Genomic DNA, 20,052 nt, shown 5'->3' with positions numbered 1-20,052 from the left:
GGCAAGGCTTACCCATGACGAGGCATGTGACCAGTTAAAGGGTCCTCGATCAGCACGCCTACATACGCATTCAATCCTTAATCAACCTGGGTAGAACATCACCTGTTCCTAACCCAAGTCTCGATTTAAGTACTTCCATCCTTAGGATTGTTTCTGGTCCTTAGGATGAAAAGAGTATAACAGGGAACTTTGCAGTAAGATCCCACCATTGCTCCAAATGAAAATATTCTTGCAGGTAGAAGCCATCCTTTCTCGAGCTAGGCTAAGGACAACCTCTATCCACAAGATCTAAGCAAGGCTAAGCATTTTTGTAAATCATATTTTGATACTTCACAGAAGTATCTATAAAGGTATGGATATCAAGGAAAGCAATGCATCAAAGGGTTCCAAGCAACTCCTATGAACCTAATGCACATTTCACTAGACTTAAAGTGTGCGAAAATTATTTAAAAACACAAGGAAAGGGGTTGCATGCACCGGGGCTTGCCTGAGTAACACTAGGTTAGTGTTAGACGACGTCCACTTGGCGAACATCTTCAGGTTTGTCCATCAGTATCATCCTGCGGATTAGCCCGCGCTTGGGGTCGACTTGGCTCGTCTTTCGCATCACGCGATCAATTATCGTACCTAATTGAGATGCACGATGCACATGAATGCATATAAATTAACAGGAATATTTCAAACCTAAATAGTACTACGCGATAGCGAATTAAACTCCTAGCGGCGAGACGATGTACTATTTTAAACGGAAATACTAGTTATCGACGTACGACTAAGCACAATAATTACGCTTCTCTAAGTTAAACGAACCTAACGCAAACATCACGAGCAACAAATTATACACATGAAACACAATTTGCCTAATCAACTCATCAGCTAATTAATTTAAATTCTAAATTTATCCCTCGTTTTATAATTGATACTACATCGTTCACAAAGTACTATTTTAATTTTATTTTACTTCTCACATATTTTACATGTCCACAATTAATCAAACATTTCTTTATGTCATTTATTTAGTGCAATTGACAATGACAAAATTCATCAAATAGCTATATGAAATACTAAATCATATCTATCCTTTATGTCGCCACCTCGTTTAGATATCCCTAAATTAATCTACCTTTCGCATTACTAAACCTATCGTACTTCACTTATTTTTTACACTACCACAACGCGCCTGCGCTAAATATGAGGATTATTACGACTAATAATTCTAGTTAATCCAATCATCAGATAAACGTACAAAAATTATAAATCGGCTCACCAGCACCAAACGCGACCCAATACTCGTACGAATGCTGATAAATCCCGGCTCGAGCTTCCTGTCGTGCACTTGGTGAACACCATGCTGTTGGCTCCGTCTTCATCCGACGCTTGGGATTTCTTGATGACACACGAAACGACGACGAGATCGTGTTTGGAGCGAGCTGGTGAGGTGGGGGTCGAGCAGAGGATGACAGCTTCGACGATGATATAGGAGGGTGGCATATATATAGCTACATACCCGACGCGACGAACTAAGTCGCGAGGTCGGCCGACGAGGGATTTCAAGGTACACGACGGTCAGTCGGCGAGCTAGCAAGTTCGAATAGGGACGACTGACGTGAGGACCATGATAAATATGAAATCGATGACTGACCAAGATACGATTGGTGAGTTGAGCGACTCCGACGATTTGACAGTGGCGACTTGGGCGAGCACAGCACGGAACGATGCCCCGCCTGGCCGAACTGAAGGAAGCGCGGACCAGAGACAGAGTGGACACCAGGGGCGAGTTCACGGCAACAGACACGCCTGACAACCACAGACATGGCCGGGATAACTTAAAAATACTACGACAGCCAAGAATCGACTTGGAGACGACGACATGCACGCACGAGAGGAGCTCGACGCGGAAACTTAACACGCCGTTGTGAGCAGAGAATTTTCGTGCGCGCAATAGAAGAATGCGACACGCGCAGCAGGGGCGAGCAGCAGGCGCCGTGACAAGGCGAAATCCGGGCTGGAGCTCGCGACAACAGCGAGCTGGGGCGAGCAGAAGTCCGGGCGCCATGGGACGAAGAAAAAGCAACCGGGCACACTACAGCTTGGAATCGATCATAGAAACGGCGACTGGCACGGATGGGTGGAGTTCGCGGACAAGGACGTTCCAGCAGGCAGAGAGGCACCGCGGCCACCATGGGGAACGAGCCGGAGCTGCACGCGCACGCGAAAATCGCTCGGCAGAGAGGACGGACAGGGAGCTGTGCGCGGTGAGCTGCCGATGGCTGGAGACGCGAGCAGGGAGCCGCTGGGGCGAGCAGGGCGCTGCAAGGGAGCTCCACGGCGAACTTGAGGACGAACACCATGGGAAGCAGGAGAGCTCGGCGCTAAAAAAATTCGAGCAGGGAGGATTGAGCGAGCTGCGCACGGCAGAGAGAAACTTGACCGGCTGAGAGATAGAGATGCCACGAGGAAGTAGCTTGGCCTCCATGGAGCCGCTTGGCTGGAGGAGTGAGGAGCACAGAGGAGAAGCCTTGGCCGGCAGGAGGCAAGCGCGCGACGCCAGCAGAGGAGATGGAGACGCCGTGGAAGATGAGCGCCGGCCACCAGGAAGGAGCTCAGGGCGGCTGGATTCTTATGCTCGAGTTGAGCGGCGGCTGAGCGGCAAGGCAGCGGTAAGGATAAGGATCCTGCAGATTTTTCCACGGATCCAGAGCGACGGCGGATGAAGATGAGCAGAAAAATCACGGCAGGGAGATAAGAACGATGACTCGATCCGTATGATGTGCTGGAGATAAAATAGTGGAGACGTTCTCCACGTAGAAGAAGACAGGAATGAATGGGCACGGTGCTACGATGGGGAGATAAGATTGAGCAGTTTTTTTTCTCATTTTCTCACTTTTTTTTAACAGAAATTGAACATATTTTAGATCCTGGTATTTAACGATGTTTACGATGTAGACAGTAATTGTGACACGGTTTTGATTTGACGAATACTCGTGAGTTGGATGAATTCATACCGTTAATTCACCTTTTAAATCAAGGCGAAAAGCCACAGACCAAATTATTTTTTGAACCGGCTCTAGACTCGATACTTTAGAAAGGAATAAATTTTAAACTGTGCGAGCCGAATACGGCATCGCAATCGGAGTTTCCTCGGAGACGATGTCAACATCGTCACGGGAGCGAGCTGTAGACGGGTTCAAACCCGACGAGATTAGATTCGATATTTTAGGCGACGTTTGATTTAATTGATCCTAATTGGTTTTCGCCGTTATCCAAACATTCGATCGGAGAACAACTCAAACAATAATCCTGCGCCCCTTAGATCCGAGTGTGGTCCGATTTAATTTTGCTTCACTTCTATTATCGAGTTCCAATTAATTGGTTCTGGATAAAATCATCCGAGTGAGTCGGACTTCCGAACTCGGATTCGCGCGAGTGATGAATTTTAAATAATCACCGGACGCACCGATTTTCAGAACAAATATGTTCCGAACAGCACGAAAATTTAGAAAGAGCCCGTACGATTAAAGATAAAAACGATGTCGCACTCGCGACAGATGGAACAGATGCGATATTAAAATCGCGATAAGCGAAGATGATTAAAATTAACAATCCGTTTTATCCACTGATTACGTGCTTAATTCCATACTCGTTGTCGAGCGGAATATAAACACCAGGGGTGTTACAACCCTCCCCCCTTAAAAGAATCTCGTCCCGAGATTCAGAACGAAAGACTTCTAAGGGTAGAGAAGTATGTAACCCATGTTCATATCAGCGATAATCGTGAGACATTTCCACTTAAGTCGAGTGTCTCAGGATGTTGTTTCTCTAGTGGACATAACATGTATTGCCTTAGGCTAATCGAGAAATGTCCACCAATAGAGACGACGTCTGCCAAAAGAACACATAAGGTTCCATGTGTGCAGTTTGCTTTTTCTGATGACACTGTACTATCCGAGTCTGTTGGGCGAGCGGCAAATACGCGATTTTACCCAAACAGAATCAGATGCACCATCTTGGGTAAAACACACAGAAAGAGGTTTACCAACAAGTGGTTATAGTAAGTTCATAGCACACGAGACGGGTGTGAATGTCAAATAACTTCACAGTTGACCCGTGGCTAGCTAGAGAATCCAAGTCCAAGAGAAATGATAAAGACTCGTAAAATATCAACGAAGAGATCCGTTGATGTTGGCTTTGCAACCAAATCCATTTTATCAAGCACTAGTCACGGCTCGACTTGATCACTCATGCTGGAAAAGCACACGCGAGACGATCGAGGCACGACTAGAGCGATGATTAGGTGGTTACTAGTTGAATTAACTTGGTTTTTGTAAGTACTTTCTCAGGATGGTTTGTGCCAAAGTGAGTTTAGATAACTCGGCAAATCGATCTCTAAACTCAACCTTTGTTCATTGGGCAGTTATAAGTTAGTAAAACCAACTTGTTGAACTACTTTTGACATGGAGCAAGTCCTCTCAGTACCATCGGTAAGCTAAGGGTTTAGAGTTCACTCATACCAACAGTTGATCATGCACTTGGGTAGAAATTCATTTGGTCAGGTTGTTTATCCATTTCTTCAGGCGAGATGAATTATCCACTTGGTTAGGGAATACATGGATTAAATAAGAGAGCGAATGAACAAATTCTGGCATCTCAGCAGCAGGGGAAACAAATCTCCATTTTGAGAGCTAATCAGTTGTCTCTCGACACTAAAAAGCTCCAAGGCTTGACCTTTACACAAAGGATGTAAAGGGAACGGGTATGAGTAGTCACTACCAAGATCAAAAGAAATAAGACCACACATGAGAGTGGTATGCCCTTTTGATCCAACGAAGATGACAGATGTTGCTTGATCACTTAACAAACAACATAGAAATTGTTTCAAAGAAGGAGTCCACGGAAGATAACACATCAGTGTAGTTCCATAATGGATCATGACTAGAGACCTTGATACCAGCATGCGCCAAGCAGCAGAACCTTGCGTGTACATTCACAAGGGGCTCTCAGTTTCGCTGCGGCACCATAAGTCCTTAATCATGACACCATCACCGAACTGGCACCAATAATGAATCTCACGTAGCAAAAATAGATTGGGCCAAGATAACGCATTGATATAGTCTCATAATGGATTACAACTACTAACGGTGATACCAGCGCGTGCCGAGCAGCACAACCTTGTGTGTATACCCACAGGAGGCCCTCGGTTTCGTCGCGACACCGTCGGTTTTAGTCACAACACCATTACCAGACGTAACCAATAAGAAATCTCGCGCGACACCAATGAATTAGGCAAGGGTGACAATATACAAAGAGATACTCCACCTGTAAGAATGGTTACAAGTAGAGAGCCAAATAGATTATGGCCTAAGGAAATGAACAAGACAGGGCCATAACCTAAACTTGATGAAAGGAGTACGATGGGAGACTGTTAATTCAGCCCCAAGCATATTTCTATGCCCATCGCAGAGATTACAAGGTCAAGGATTAGTATCTGACTAGATATGGAGGGAAAAACAATCACAAGATGAAATTGGTATGCCTTCGATAAATACGAGGAAACCAAAGGCATTAAACTTCAAGAAAATAATGGGACATGTCTTTCCTAGGTTGGGTTGATAAAGTGACATGGCGATCCTTAAAAACAGGCAAACTGGATAAGGTACATCAGCTTGTACCAATCGTCAAGGGCATGGTCTAAGATGGAAATATGAGTCGAGATTCTTATTTTAAGCTTAAGTACCCTTTTTGTCCAACGAAGAAATTATCTAAGCATTTATTTGTATAAATTTGGATCAAGGAGGGGTAACGGAAAAAAAATCAACCTTGATCATGGTTCACCAACTAAGAACATGGCCTAGGTTTGGGTTTAGGCAAACAAGTCACTAACTTTCTATTAGTACATCAAGCACAAGAGTAAACACCTTTTGTACTAATGGTCAAATTAAAACAGCCTGAAAGCTATCTAAACATGTAGCTTTAAGACACCATATTATTTACAATCAATGGTTACTGGAATAAAGATGAGAGAAGCATTTTGGGTGTATAGGTGACAAACAAGATGCAACAATCAAGATGCATGCTCGTCCTATACGTCCTCACTGATTTTGCCAACATAATGTGGCAATAACGTTCTATATCAGTGGCATACGTTCTCTCTCGGTATTTTGCTAGTCGTCAGCTACACATACGTTTTCGAGGTTAGTGTACCTGCAGAAGATTCCATCACATCCCATTTTCCCAATGATGTAGTTCACACATAACAGTTTATCACAGTTTATACTCCATATATTGCTATATGGAGGCCAGCTCATCATTAAGCGCCGAGCCACGAAGAAATTATCTTCATTAAGCCACAAGACGCCGTTGCCACACTTTAACCATAGGGCAACTCATTATGGTAACTCACCTTCTTACCTGAGCGTAGGTGCGTCGTTACAAGTACAATACATTTCTCAGTATTCCCATGTCTGTATACCCATACACATCCATGGGGTACTGAATTCCAGAAAAGTAAATACTCCACATCGCAGCCTTCATATATACATATGTGGAACATGTATATAATCAAGCGCTTTTTATACTCTTCCCTAGACCGACGGTTGTTCGGTCATGCTCTCACATCTCACCTTACCTTGAGCGTCGATCCATTCAAAATTGAATGGCCTCAAAATAACAATACACATGTATGCAATACCCACCCGGTTGTGGGTTAGTGGTTTTAACTAAGCCACCTGATAGTCCTTAAATTTAGGGCTTAACAGAGGATGTCGCTAGCATTATAGTTTTTCAAAACCAAAACTTTTGTTTTGAAAATGCGTATGTGACCGTATATACTTAATCCAGCTCCGATACCAGCTGTGACGGAACCTCCCAAGTAATTAGGCCCACCTACAGTTGTCCTTGTCCAACGGACATCAGACACCCTGTAGATGTTCCAAAGTCACTTGACAAGTTCGGTATCTTTCCTTACCTTACCAGGAACGTTTCACCCGTCTTGCAGACATTACAGAACATCGGAGATAAAGAATTGCGGAAGCGATTACATAACTTACATTTATTTAAGAAGCAAGCTCAAGTTATTTTATTACAGACCAGAGCTAAAAGTGAGTGCTGAGAAGTAATATTATACAAACCAAGGGAGGCACAAACTCCTCCCGATAAGAGTTAAGCAAAAGATCTTATGTGGAGGACCAAGTCCTCCCGCACTTCAGTCTTGTTTTTCATCATGGGGAACCACCTTAGGTGAGGAAGTAGCAGATTTCTGCTTCTTCTGTGCTAAGGTGGTTCCCCATGATGAAAAACAAGACTGAAGTGCTTGGGAGGTTCTATCACACTCGTCGGAGTTCCATTCTTATCCGATGTGAGCTTGGCCATACTTCTTCTTCTTGAAGTATCCCTTGCTCTTGCCTCTCTTCTTGAACTTGTCCTTTTTGTGGTCCTTCTTAGCTTCTTGTTCCTTTATATTTGGACAATCCGCTATGAAATGACCAGTTTGTCCACATTTATAACATGCCCTCTTTCTTCCTTTCCTTTAATATTTATCATTCTTTCTTACAAATTTCTTGAAAGTCTTGATAAACATCGTTGTGTCTTCATCGCTTGAGCTTTCATCATCACTTGAACTTTCAACACTTTTCTTGGATCTGTGATCTTTGCCCATCGAACTCTTTTTGGAAGATTCTTGTTCATTTGCAACCAAGGCATGAGACTCCCTTGTCTTGGTCGGGGCTTCCTCAGGCTCATGTTGTTGAATTTTAGCAAATAGTTGATGAGGAGTCATCTCCTCATTGTCATCACAATCTCTTATCATTCTTGCTAAGCTCTTGTCCTTCTCTTTGTAGGCTCTCATGAAAATCCTAGTGACTTTAGAGTCACTCCAATCCTCACTTCCTAAGACTCTTATCTTATTAACAAGAACCATCAACCGATCAAAGAGAGATTAGAGGGACTCGCCCTTGATCCATTCATATCTAGCAAGCACATTTTCCAAGGCTTCAATCCTATGTCTCTTCGCTTTAGGATCTCCTTCATGTAACATTTTGAAAATGTTCCAAATATCACGGGCATCCTCTCTTCCTTGGACTTTTCTATATTCTTCCGGACACAAGCTTCCTTTGATGATGCTAACCGCTTGTGCATTGCAATGCACTTCTTGCATCATTTCCGGCGTCATCTCTTCTCCTTGGGCGGGCTTGTTCATACCTATGTTAACAATCTCCCAAAGACTCGGATGCATACTGATTAGATGCGACTTCATCTTATCGGCCCACTCATCATAGTTCAACTCACTAAGAGTTGGTAACTTTCCAAGTGGCGCCGAAGAGAAGTTCGGAATGAAATTACAAGAGTAATTAAATTGAACTTTATTGAATTTGTTACCTTTACTTTTGGTGGATGACCCTTCGGTGGTGAGACTTACCTTGCTCATCACCTTTGACACCAAATGCTCTACCAAGTCATCGTTGTAATCAATTCCTCCCTTTCCTTTGTCTTCTTCGGCCTTTCTTCTTTATTCTTCTTATTTGGCCCTTTTCTTTGCATCTTCCTCTTTCATCCTGAGGAACATTTTCTCGGCAATCTTCATGGTGAGATTCAGGACCTTGGGGTTGTAGACATGATCATTTCCTCACGCGGTTAAGCGTAAAACGAGGCACGAAGCTCTGATACCAATTGAAAGTAGCCTAGAGGGGGTGAATAGGCTAACCTGAAATTTTTCACTACAAACTTTGAAATATTGTTAAATCTATAGTTCAACTGCTACACGGGCAAGTTGAACCACTCTGAACCAGTCAACTGTTAAAGTAAATCTAGACTATGAATTGTGCAAAAAATATAGTGTGAATCTCTTGCAGAGGAAAAATGCAACTAATAGGCAAAGGGCGGATGGTGAAGATACGAGAGTTATTTCACCACAAGATCCACACGGCGAGTAAACCTATATGTCTATCTTGCCAAATAACATCTCAATCACAGAACGAGCAAGAACACAAGACACAAGATTTAACCCGAGGTTCGGCCACACCACAAAGGTGTCCTACTCCCTGTTGAGGAGCCCACAAAGGGTCGAGTCTTTTTCAACCCTAATCCTCCACAACACGACCACCAAGGTCAAGGGATTCCTTATCTCAAATGTTGCTCACAAGAGCGGGGATTAAAAACTTCTTGGGGTCGTCCACAAATTTGGAGACTCCCAAGTAACCTCAAACCGTCTTGAAACCAAGGGTTTCAAGAACACCATAAACGCATAAGAGGTGTTTGCAACAAGCTCAAGAGATTAGAATGAGATAGGATAGGAAAACCAAATCCATGAGCACAAGCACAAACCTCACACCAAAGGGCTCCTTCAACCAAGTTGAATCTAGAGCAAGTTTTGGGTGAGAGAGAGAGAAGTGTGCCTTTGTCTCAAGTTAGGTGAGCAATGAATATGGGTGTGACGAGCAACATTAAAGAGAGGGGTGTGGGGTCCTATTTATAGTTGAAAGGGAAATAGGGTCAAACCTTTTCCTAAATGATTTTGGTGGTTGAATTGCCCAACACAAATAATTGGACTAACTAGTTTGCTCTAGATTACATGTTCTACAGGTGCCAAAGGTTCAACACAAACCAATAAAAAGTTAAAGTTAGGGTTCAAAAAGAAAGGAGCAAAAGAAACCGAAGGCTGCCCTGGTCTGGCGCACCGGACAGTGTCCGGTGCACCAGGGAAATCAACTCTGAACTGCTCAGCTTCGGGTCTTTGGAGAGTCACTCCACTATAATTCACCGGACTGTCCGGTGTAGCACCGGACTGTCTGGTGTGCCATGCGGAGCAACGGCTACTGCGCCAACGGTCATCTGCAAAAGTGAACGTGAACAGTGCGCGGACAGCACGCGCAGAGTTAGAGCAGCGCTAGAAGGCGCACCAGACAGTGAACAGTGATTGTCCGGTGCACCACCGGACTGTCCGGTGGTCCCAGCTGTCAGAGCTCTAACTGTCGAACCCTAACGGTTGAGTGACGTGGCTGGCAAACCGGACTGTCCGGTGCGCCCATCGACAGATAGCCTCCCCAACGGCCATTTTGGTGGTTGGGGCTATAAATAACCCCCAACCACCACACTTCAAGGCATCCAAGTTTTCAGCCATTGCATTCAATACAAGAGCTCTAGACTTCACTCCAAGACACAAATCAAGAGATCAAATCCTCTCCAAGTCCCAAACTCATTCCAAAGACTTAGTGGCTTGTGAGAGAGAGACATTTGTGTTCATTTGAGTTCTTGTCGCTTGGATCGCTTTTCTTCTTCCTCCATTCTTGTTCTCAAGCAACTTGTAATCAACACAAGAGACACCAAGTTGTGGTGGTCCTTGTGAGGGGTCTAAGTGACCCGTTGATTAAGGAGAAAAGCTCACTCGGTCTAGGTGACCGTTTGAGAGAGGGAAAGGGTTGAAAGAGACCCGGTCTTTGTGACCACCTCAACGGGGAGTAGGTTTGCAAGAACCAAACCTCGGTAAAACAAATCACCGTGTCATCCGCCTTATTTGCTTGTGATTTGTTTTCTCCCTCTCTTTCGGACTCGACTTTATTTCTAATGTTAACCCCGGCTTGTAGATTGTCTTTTAAGTTATAAATTTCAGATTTGCCTATTCACCCCCCTCTAGGCGACTTTCAATTGGTATCAAAGCCCGGTACTTCATTAGAGTCTAACCACTCGAAGTGATGTCGGGAGCATCCACCAAGAGGGAGATCAGGACCGGCGGCGACAAGTCCGCAAGCTCGGGGAGAACCCACTCGAGGGAGTCCGGCCACAAGCACAAGGAGGAATCCTCTTCCTCCATCAAGTCACAACGGAGAGGTGACAGAAGAAGAAGATGAAGAAAGTGGTCTACTACGAGACCGACTCTTCGTCACCCTCCACCTCTGGCTCCAAATTAGCATCAGCCACTTCTAAGCGCCATGAGCGAAAGAAGTATAGTAAGATGCCCCTTCGCTATCCTCGTATTTCCAAACGCACTCTATTACTTTCTGTCCCATTAGGCAAACCATTAGTTTTTTATGGTGAAGATTATTCTATGTGGAGTGATAAAATGAGGCATCACCTAACCTCACTCCATAAAAGCATATGGGATATTGTTGAGTATGGAGCACAGGTACCGAAGGAAGGGGACAAGGACTATGATTTGGAGGAGGTTGACCAACTAGCACTTCAACTCCCAAGCCACTACTATACTCCTCGCCTCTCTAAGTCGAGAGGAGTATAATAAGGTGCAAGGGTCGAAGAGTGCCAAAGAGATTTGGGAAGTACTCAAGATCGCGCACGAAGGCGATGAGGTGACCAAGATCACCAAGCGGGAAATGATCGAGGGGGAGCTCGGTCGATTCATGCTCAACCAAGGGGAGGAGCCACAAGCCATGTACAACCGGCTCAAGACCTTGGTGAACCAAGTGCGCAACCTCGGGAGCACCAAATGGGATTACCATGAAATGGTCAAGGTTATTCTAAGATCACTCATTTTTCTTAACCCTACACAAGTTCAATTAATTCGTGGTGATCCTAGATACAAGCTAATGTCTCCCGAGGAGGTCATAGGAAAGTTTGTGAGCTTTGAATTAATAATCAAAGGCTCCAAACAAATCATCGAGCGAGGCGCCACCTCCACACCCAAGGTGCAACCCATCGCATTCAAAGCGGCGGAGGAGAAGAAAGAAGAGTCTACATCAAGTAGGCTCCCCATCGATGCCTCCAAGCTCGACAATGAGGAGATGGCGCTAATCATCAAAAGCTTTCACCAAATCCTCAAGCAAAGGAAGGGGAGAGACTACAAACCCCATTCCAAGAAGGTTTGCTACAAGTGTGGTAAGCTCGGTCACTTTATTGCTAAATGTCCATTATCAAGTGATAGTGACAGGGGCGACGACAAGAGGGGAAAGAAGAAGGAAAAGAAGAGATACTACAAGAAGAAGGGCGGTGATGCCCATGTATGCCAGGAGTGGGACTCCGATGAGAGCTCCACCGACTCCTCCTCCGACGAGGATGCCGCCAACATCGCCGTCAACAAGGGTCTTCTCTTCCCCAACGTCGGCCACAAGTACCTCATGGCAAAGAACGGCAAAAAGAAGGTAAAATCTAGAGCCTCCATTAAATATGCAACATCTAGTGATAAGGATAACTCTAGTGATGATGAAGATAGTTTGCTAGCTCTTTTTGCCAACCTAAACATGCAACAAAAAGAAAAATTAAATGAATTGATAGGAGCTATTCATGAGAAGGATAAACTCTTGGATAGCCAAGAGGACTTCCTTATTAAGGAAAACAAGAAGCATGTTAAGGTTAAAAATGCTTATGCTCAGGAAGTAGAAAAAGGTGAAAAATTAACTAGTGAGCTTAGCATTTGCCATGACACTATCTCTAACCTTAGAATTGAAAATACCAAATTAATTGCTAAGGTTGAGAAATTAAGTGTTTGTGATGATTCAATTGTTAATCTTAAAAATGATAATGCTAGTTTGATTGCTAAGATTGACAAGTTGAATGAATCACTTTCTAGCCTTAAGATTGAGAATGATAATTAATTTCTAAGGCTAAAGATTTAAATGTTTGCAATGTTTCTATTTCTAATCTTAGAAATGAAAATGTCATGCTACATGCTAAGATTGATGAATTAAATGTTTTCAAACCCTCCACATCCACCATTGATCATGTTTCTATTTGCATGAGATGTAGAGATATTAATGTTGATGCTATTCATGATAACCTAGCTTTAATTAAACAACAAAATGATCACATAGCACAACTAACTAGCAAAATTAATGAGCATGAGATAGAAAATGAAAAATTTAAATTTGCTAGAAGTATGCTTTATAATGGGAGACACCCTGGCATTAAGGATGGCATTGGCTTCCAACAAGGAGACAATGTCAAGCTTAATGCCCCTAAGAAATTGTCTAACTTTGTTAAGGGCAAAGCTCCCATGGTTCAGGATAACGAGGGCTATATTTTATATCCTGCTGGTTATCCCGAACATAAGATTAGGAGAATTCATTCTAGAAAGTCTCACTCTGGCTCTCATCATGCTTTTATGTATAAGAGTGAGGCATCTAGTTCTAGGCAATCCACTCATGTTAAATTGCCTAAAAAGAAATCTCCTATTGCATCAAATGAACCTAATGTTTCATTTAAGACTTTTGATGCTTCTTATGTGCTCACTAACAAATCAGGCAAAGTAGTTGCCAAATATGTTGGGGCAAACACAAGGGTTCAAAGACTTATGTTTGGGTACCCAAGGTGCTTGTTTCTAATGTGAAAGGACCCAAGACTGTTTGGGTACCTAAGAACAAGGCCTAAACTTGTTTTGTAGGTTTATGCATCCGGGGGCTCAAGTTGGATCATTGATAGCAGGTGCACAAACCACATGACAGAGGAGAAAAGGATGTTCTCCTCCTACGAGAAAAATGATGATCCCCAAAGAGCTATAGCATTCGGGGATGGAAATCAAGGTTTGGTCAAAGGACTTGGTACAATTGCTATATCTCCTGACCATTCTATTTCCAATATTTTTCTTGTGGATTCTTTATATTACAATTTGCTTTCTGTTTCTCAATTATGCAAAATGGGTTACAACTGTCTTTTTACGGATATAGGTGTCACTGCCTTTAGAAGAAGTGATGATTCAGTAGCACTTAAGGGAGTATTAGAGGGTCAACTATACTTAGTTGATTTTAATAAAGTTGAACTCAATACTTGCTTAATTGCTAAGACTAATATGGGTTGGCTCTGGCATCGCCGACTAGCCCATGTTGGGATGAAGAATCTTCACAAGCTTCTAAAGGGAGAACACATTTTGGGACTAACCAATGTTCATTTTGAGAAAGACAGGGTTTGTAGCGCATGTCAAGCAGGGAAGCAAGTTGGTGTCCACCATCCACACAAGAACATCATGACGACCGACAGGCCGCTTGAGCTACTCCACATGGATCTATTCGGCTTGATAGCTTACATAAGCATCGGCGGGAGTAAGTATTGTTTTGTAATTGTGGATGATTATTCTCGCTTCACTTGGGTGTTCTTTTTGCAGGATAAATCTCAAACCCAAGAGACCTTAAAGGGATTCTTGAGACGGGCTCAAAACGAGTTCGGCTTAAGGATCAAAAAGATTAGAAGCGACAACGGGACAGAGTTCAAGAACTCTCAAATAGAAGGCTTTCTTGAGGAGGAGGGCATCAAGCATGAGTTCTCTTCTCCCTACAAACCTCAACAAAATGGTGTAGTGGAGAGGAAGAATAGAACTCTTCTTGACATGGCAAGGACCATGCTTGATGAGTACAAGACTTCGGACCGGTTTTGGGCGGAAGCAATCAACACCGCTTGCTACGCCATCAACTGTCTCTACCTTCACCGAATCCACAAGAAGACATCATATGAACTCCTAACCGGTAAAAAGCCCAATGTTTCATATTTTAGAGTCTTTGGTAGCAAATGTTTTATTCTTGTTAAAAGAGGTAGAAAAACTAATTTGCTCCTAAGGCTGTAGAAGGCTTTTTACTTGGTTATGACTCAAACACAAGGGCATATAGAGTCTTTAACAAGTCCACTAGACTAGTTGAAGTTTCTTGTGACATTGTGTTTGATGAGACTAACGGCTCTCAAGTAGAGCAAATTGATCTTGATGAGCTAGATGATGAAGAGGCTCCATGCGTCGCACTAAGGAACATGTCCATTGGGGATGTGTGTCCTAAGGAATCCGAAGAGCCCACACAAGCACAAGATCAACCATCATCTTCCATGCAAGCATCTCCACCAACCCAAGATGAGAATCAAGCTCAAGATGATGAAAATGAAGATCAAGAAGAGCCACCTCAAGAGGAGGACAATGATCAAGGGGGAGATGCCAATGATCAAGCCAAGGAAGATGATCAGGGTCAAAGACCGCCACACCCAAGAGTCCACCAAGCGATACAACGAGATCATCCCGTGAACTCCATCCTCGGCGATATTCATAAGGGGGTAACAACTCGATCTCGTGTCGCTCATTTTTGTGAACATTACTCTTTTGTGTCTTTTATTGAGCCATACAGGGTGGAAGATGCATTAAGAGATTCGGATTGGGTGTTGGCAATGCAAGAGGAACTCAACATCTTCACGAGGAATGAGGTACGGCATTTAGTTCCACGTCCTAACCAAAATGTTGTAGGAATCAAGTGGGTCTTCCGCAACAAGCAAGATGAGCATGGTGTGGTGACAAGGAACAAAGTCCGACTTGTGGCTAAGGGATATTCACAAGTCGAAGGTTTGGATTTCGGTGAAACCTATGCACCCATAGCTAGGCTTCAGTCAATTCGCATATTACTTGTCTATGCTACTTACCATAGCTTTAAGCTTTACCAAATGGACGTGAAAAGTGCCTTCCTCAATGGACCAATCAAGGAAGAGGTCTATGTTGAGCAACCTCCCGGCTTTGAAGATAGTGAGTACCCTAACCATGAGTATAAACTCTCTAAGGCGTTGTATGGGCTCAAGCAAGCCCCAAGAGCATGGTATGAATGCCTAAGAGATTTTCTTATCGCTAATGGCTTCAAAGTCGAAAAAGTCGATCCTACTCTCTTTACTAAAACAATTGCAAATGATTCGTTTGTATGCCAAATTTATGTTGATGATATCATATTTGGGTCTACTAACAAATCTACATGTGAAGAGTTTAGTAGGATTATGGTTCAAAAATTCGAGATGTCGATGATGGGGGAGTTGAAGTATTTTCTAGGATTTCAAGTAAAGCAACTCCAAGAGGACACCTTCATCAGCCAAACTAAGTACATTCAAGACATACTCACCAAGTTTGGAATGAAGGATGCCAAGCCCATCAAGACACCCATGGGAACCAATGGGCATCTCGACCTCGACACGGGAGGTAAATCCGTAGATCAAAAGGTATACCGGTCGATGATAGGGTCTCTACTCTATTTATGTGCATATCGACCGGATATTATGCTTTCCGTATGCATGTGTGCAAGATTCCAAGCCGATCCTAAGGAAGTTCACCTTAGGGCCATGAAAAGAATCTTGAGATATTTAGTTCATACACCTAAGTTTGGTCTTTGGTACCCCAAGGGATCCACTTTTGATTTAATAGGTTATTCAAATGCTGATTGGGCAGGGTGTAAAATTGATAGAAAGAGCACATCAGGGACTTGTCAGTTCTTGGGAAGATCCCTGGTGTCTTGGGTTTCAAAGAAACAAAATTCAGTAGCTCTTTCTACCGCCGAAGCCGAGTACATTGACGCAGGCCATTGTTGCGCGCAATTGCTTTGGATGAGGCAAACCCTTAGGGACTATGGTTACAAATTAACCAAAGTCCCTCTCCTATGTGATAATGAGAGTGCAATCCGCATGGCGGATAATCCCGTTGAGCACAGCCGCACTAAGCACATAGCCATTCGGTATCACTTTTTGAGGGATCACCAACAAAGAGGGATATCGAGATTGCTTATGTTAGCACCAAAGAACAATTAGCTGATATCTTTACTAAACCACTAGATGAGAAAAGTTTTACCAAACTTAGGAATGAGCTAAACATTCTTGATTCTCGGAATTTTGACTGATACTTTGCACACATAGCTCATTTATATACCTTTGATCATATTTCCTTCATGTACTATGACTAATGTGTTTTCAAGAAAATTCTTATGCTAAGTCATAGATTGAAAGGGAAATGGAGTTTTTGGCGAAGAAAAGGCTTCCACTCCACTCTATCGGTATTATTTACCCTTCGCCGTCACTCCGCTTCGCCCTCCACTTTGGTATAATCTTCACTCATATTCATTTGTATCATTAGGGAGAAAGTAAGAGGGCTCTAAAGACTTCGTTTTTGGTGATTAATGCCAAAGGGGGAGAGAGTATTAGCCCAAAGCCAAAGGACCGCACCACCATGCCAATTTCAAATTTTTTTGAAACAAGTTTAAATTGTTAAATGTTTTTCAATTGGTATCTTTGAAATGAGTATTCCTCTAAGAAATTCTATCTCAATTGGTATCTATATTTTAAGGAGGAGTTTTGTCAAAAATTTGGTATCTAAAATATTTGATCTTCTTTCAATTGATAAAACCCTCTTGAACACTAAGAGGAGAATTTCATTAAGGGGGAGTTTTGTTTAGTCAAAGGAAAAGCATTTGAAACAGGGGGAGAAAATTTCAAATCTTGAAAATGCTTCTCGAAATCTTATTCATACACCTTTGACTATTTGCAAAAAAGACTTTGAAAAGAATTTCCAAAAGAATTTGCAAAAACAAAACATGTGCTGCAAGCGTGGTCCAAAATATTAAAAGAAAGAAAGCAATCCATGCATATCTTATGAAAGTATAAATTGGTTTAATTCTAAGCAACCTTTGCACTTACCTTATGCAAACTAGTTCAATTTTGCAATTATATATTAGCTTTGGTTTGTGTTGGCATCAATCACCAAAAAGGGGGAGATTGAAAGGGAAATAGGGTCAAACCTTTTCCTAAATGATTTTGGTGGTTGAATTGCCCAACACAAATAATTGGACTAACTAGTTTGCTCTAGATTACATGTTCTACAGGTGCCAAAGGTTCAACACAAACCAATAAAAAGTTAAAGTTAGGGTTCAAAAAGAAAGGAGAAAAAGAAACCGAAGGCTGCCCTGGTCTGGCGCACCGGACAGTGTCTGGTGCACCAGGGAAATCAACTCTGAACTGCTCAGCTTCGGGTTTTTGGAGAGCCACTCCACTATAATTCACCGGACTGTCCAGTGTAGCACCAGACTGTCCGGTGTGCCATGCGGAGCAACGGCTACTGCGCCAACGGTCGTCTGCAAAAGTGAATAGTGAACGTGAACAGTGCGCGGACAGCGCGCGCAGAGTCAGAGCAGCGCCAGAAGGCGCACCAGATAGTGAACAGTGCCTGTCCGGTGGTCCCAGCTATCAGAGCTCCAACGGTCAAACCCTAACGGTTAGGTGACATGGCTGGCGCACCGGACAGTGTCCGGTGGCGCACCGGATTGTCTAGTGCGTCCATCGACACACAGCCTCCCCAACGGCCATTTTGGTGGTTAGGATATAAATAACCCCCAACCACCACACTTCAAGGCATCCAAGTTTTCAGCCATTGCATTCAATACAAGAGCTCTAGACTTCACTCCAAGACACAAATCAAGAGATCAAATCCTCTTCAAGTCCCAAACTCATTCCAAAGACTTAGTGGCTTGTGAGAGGAGACATTTGTGTTCATTTGAGTTTTTGTCGCTTGGATCGCTTTTCTTCTTCCTCCATTCTTGTTCTCAAGCAACTTGTAATCAATGCAAGAGACACCAAGTTGTGGTGGTCCTTGTGAGGGGTCTAAGTGACCCGTTGATTAAGGAGAAAAGCTCACTCGGTCTAGGTGACCGTTTGAGAGAGGGAAAGGGTTGAAAGAGACCCGGTCTTTGTGACCACCTCAACGGGGAGTAGGTTTGCAAGAACCGAACCTCGGTAAAACAAATCACCGTGTCATCTGCCTTATTTGCTTGTGATTTGTTTTTTCCCTCTCTTTCAGACTCGACTTTATTTCTAACGCTAACCCCGGCTTGTAGATTGTCTTTTAAGTTATAAATTTCAGATTTGCCTATTTACCCCCCCCCCCCCCCCTCTAGGCGACTTTCAATAGCCATGGCTCAAAACTAGTCCTTTGACCAGAAATCCCGACCCCAAACCGGTTGAACCGCCCCTGGTAGACCTGGCAGTCTGTCTGCAAGTCTGACTGGCAGACTGCTACACAGTCTGGTCAAGTTGACCTGGATCGGTTGAACCACCCTAGGGGCGGTTGAACCGCCTCTGACATCTCTCTCGACATGTCTGCCAGTCTGACTGGCAGACTGCTGGATAAAGGTCAGACTGTCAGAGGGGTCAGGGACCAGTTGAACCGCCCCTAGAGACCAGTTCAACTGGTCTTGACCAGAGAGTTCAGGAGAGAAAACCTAGTTCAACTGGCCCGGAGGCAAGTTCAACTGGTGTATGGTCAAAGAGGTTCATAGTTGAAGTTGAAGTTCAACTGTAGTTGAGAAAGCTCAATTGTAGCTGAAAAAGCTCAACTGCAGTTGAAGAAGTTCAACTCAGCTGAAAAAGTTGAACTGTAGCTGAAGAAACTCAACTCAGCTGAAGTTTAACTCAGCCGAAAAAGCTCAACTGCAACTGAAGAAGTTCAACTACTTCTCAACAAGAGCACTCTCAATTTCTCAAACCTAACAACGGTCAGACATAGAGCGTTCAAGAGATTTTGGTTTTCAAAAATAGCTTTTGAATTTGGAGGCTTGAGCTATAGCAAACACCATTACCTGTGCGAAAACTACTAAGTAAGAATTAGATCATGCGACTCAAGATATACACAAAAATTTATATGTCCGTCGCGTGGAGTCTCTTCAAGGGTTCCGCTTATGTGTTTTCTTTGTCCTTGAAACTTCGTATTTGATTTCTCAACAGTGGTTGTGACTCATTTACTTCATGTACATTCTGAGCATATACTAGGAGCAAACTTGTTAGTACACTTATTTGTTTTGTCATTAAATCACCAAAACCCTCAGTTGGGGTTGATTGCACTTACAATATCGCTATAGCAATTATTCGAGAAGTTATACTTTGACTTCATTGCCATAAGACGTGTAACCACCTGCAACACAGTCACAGTGGTGCTGTCATGCACTTTTCCTCTGACGGGTGAAGAAGCTTATAAAACTCTTACACTTCCTCTAGTGTAGCCTGTTCCGAGGCCAATGTTGGATACTCTCTACTAATATCAGCCACCAAGTCATCCATCAGATCCTCCTCATCATCATCAATTCTGTCTGACTTTGTGATATTCTGCTCTGCTTCTCCATGTGAGCACCACACTAGATAGTTAGGCATAAACCCGTTCTTACAAAGGTGATGCTCTAGTTCTTCGGCCATTCTCGCATACTTAAAATTTCGACACTTGGTACACAGAAACTTCACCACACGAGGTCCACCGGAAAATACGAGATCCATGAATTGTTTTGCAACCCTAACCCATTCCTCTGAGTGACCTAGAGTCACACTATTGAATCCATCATGTATCGCCCT

At 43.3% G+C, this 20,052-nt stretch overlaps 1 protein-coding gene across 1 annotated transcript; it reads right to left on the bottom strand.

Annotated features, from left to right (window-relative positions):
- Positions 1-1,198: 1,198 nt before the first annotated feature.
- Positions 1,199-2,973, bottom strand: LOC118473089 (uncharacterized). The gene has a single exon (XM_035961644.1). It carries the CDS (start codon positions 2,054-2,056, stop codon positions 1,367-1,369), a length of 690 nt encoding a protein of 229 aa, XP_035817537.1. The 5' UTR covers positions 2,057-2,973; the 3' UTR covers positions 1,199-1,366.
- Between the last annotated feature and the right edge of the window lie 17,079 nt (positions 2,974-20,052).

This window comes from Zea mays, chromosome 8 (assembly GCF_902167145.1).
Source record: "Zea mays cultivar B73 chromosome 8, Zm-B73-REFERENCE-NAM-5.0, whole genome shotgun sequence".
NCBI classification, from domain to species: Eukaryota; Viridiplantae; Streptophyta; class Magnoliopsida; order Poales; family Poaceae; genus Zea; species Zea mays.
This window is presented reverse-complemented; position numbering and strand designations above follow the sequence as displayed.

Bases quoted from the DNA above. Each gene is read 5' to 3' on its own strand.
- LOC118473089 (XM_035961644.1), bottom strand. From the start codon at position 2,056: ATGGCGCCCGGACTTCTGCTCGCCCCAGCTCGCTGTTGTCGCGAGCTC.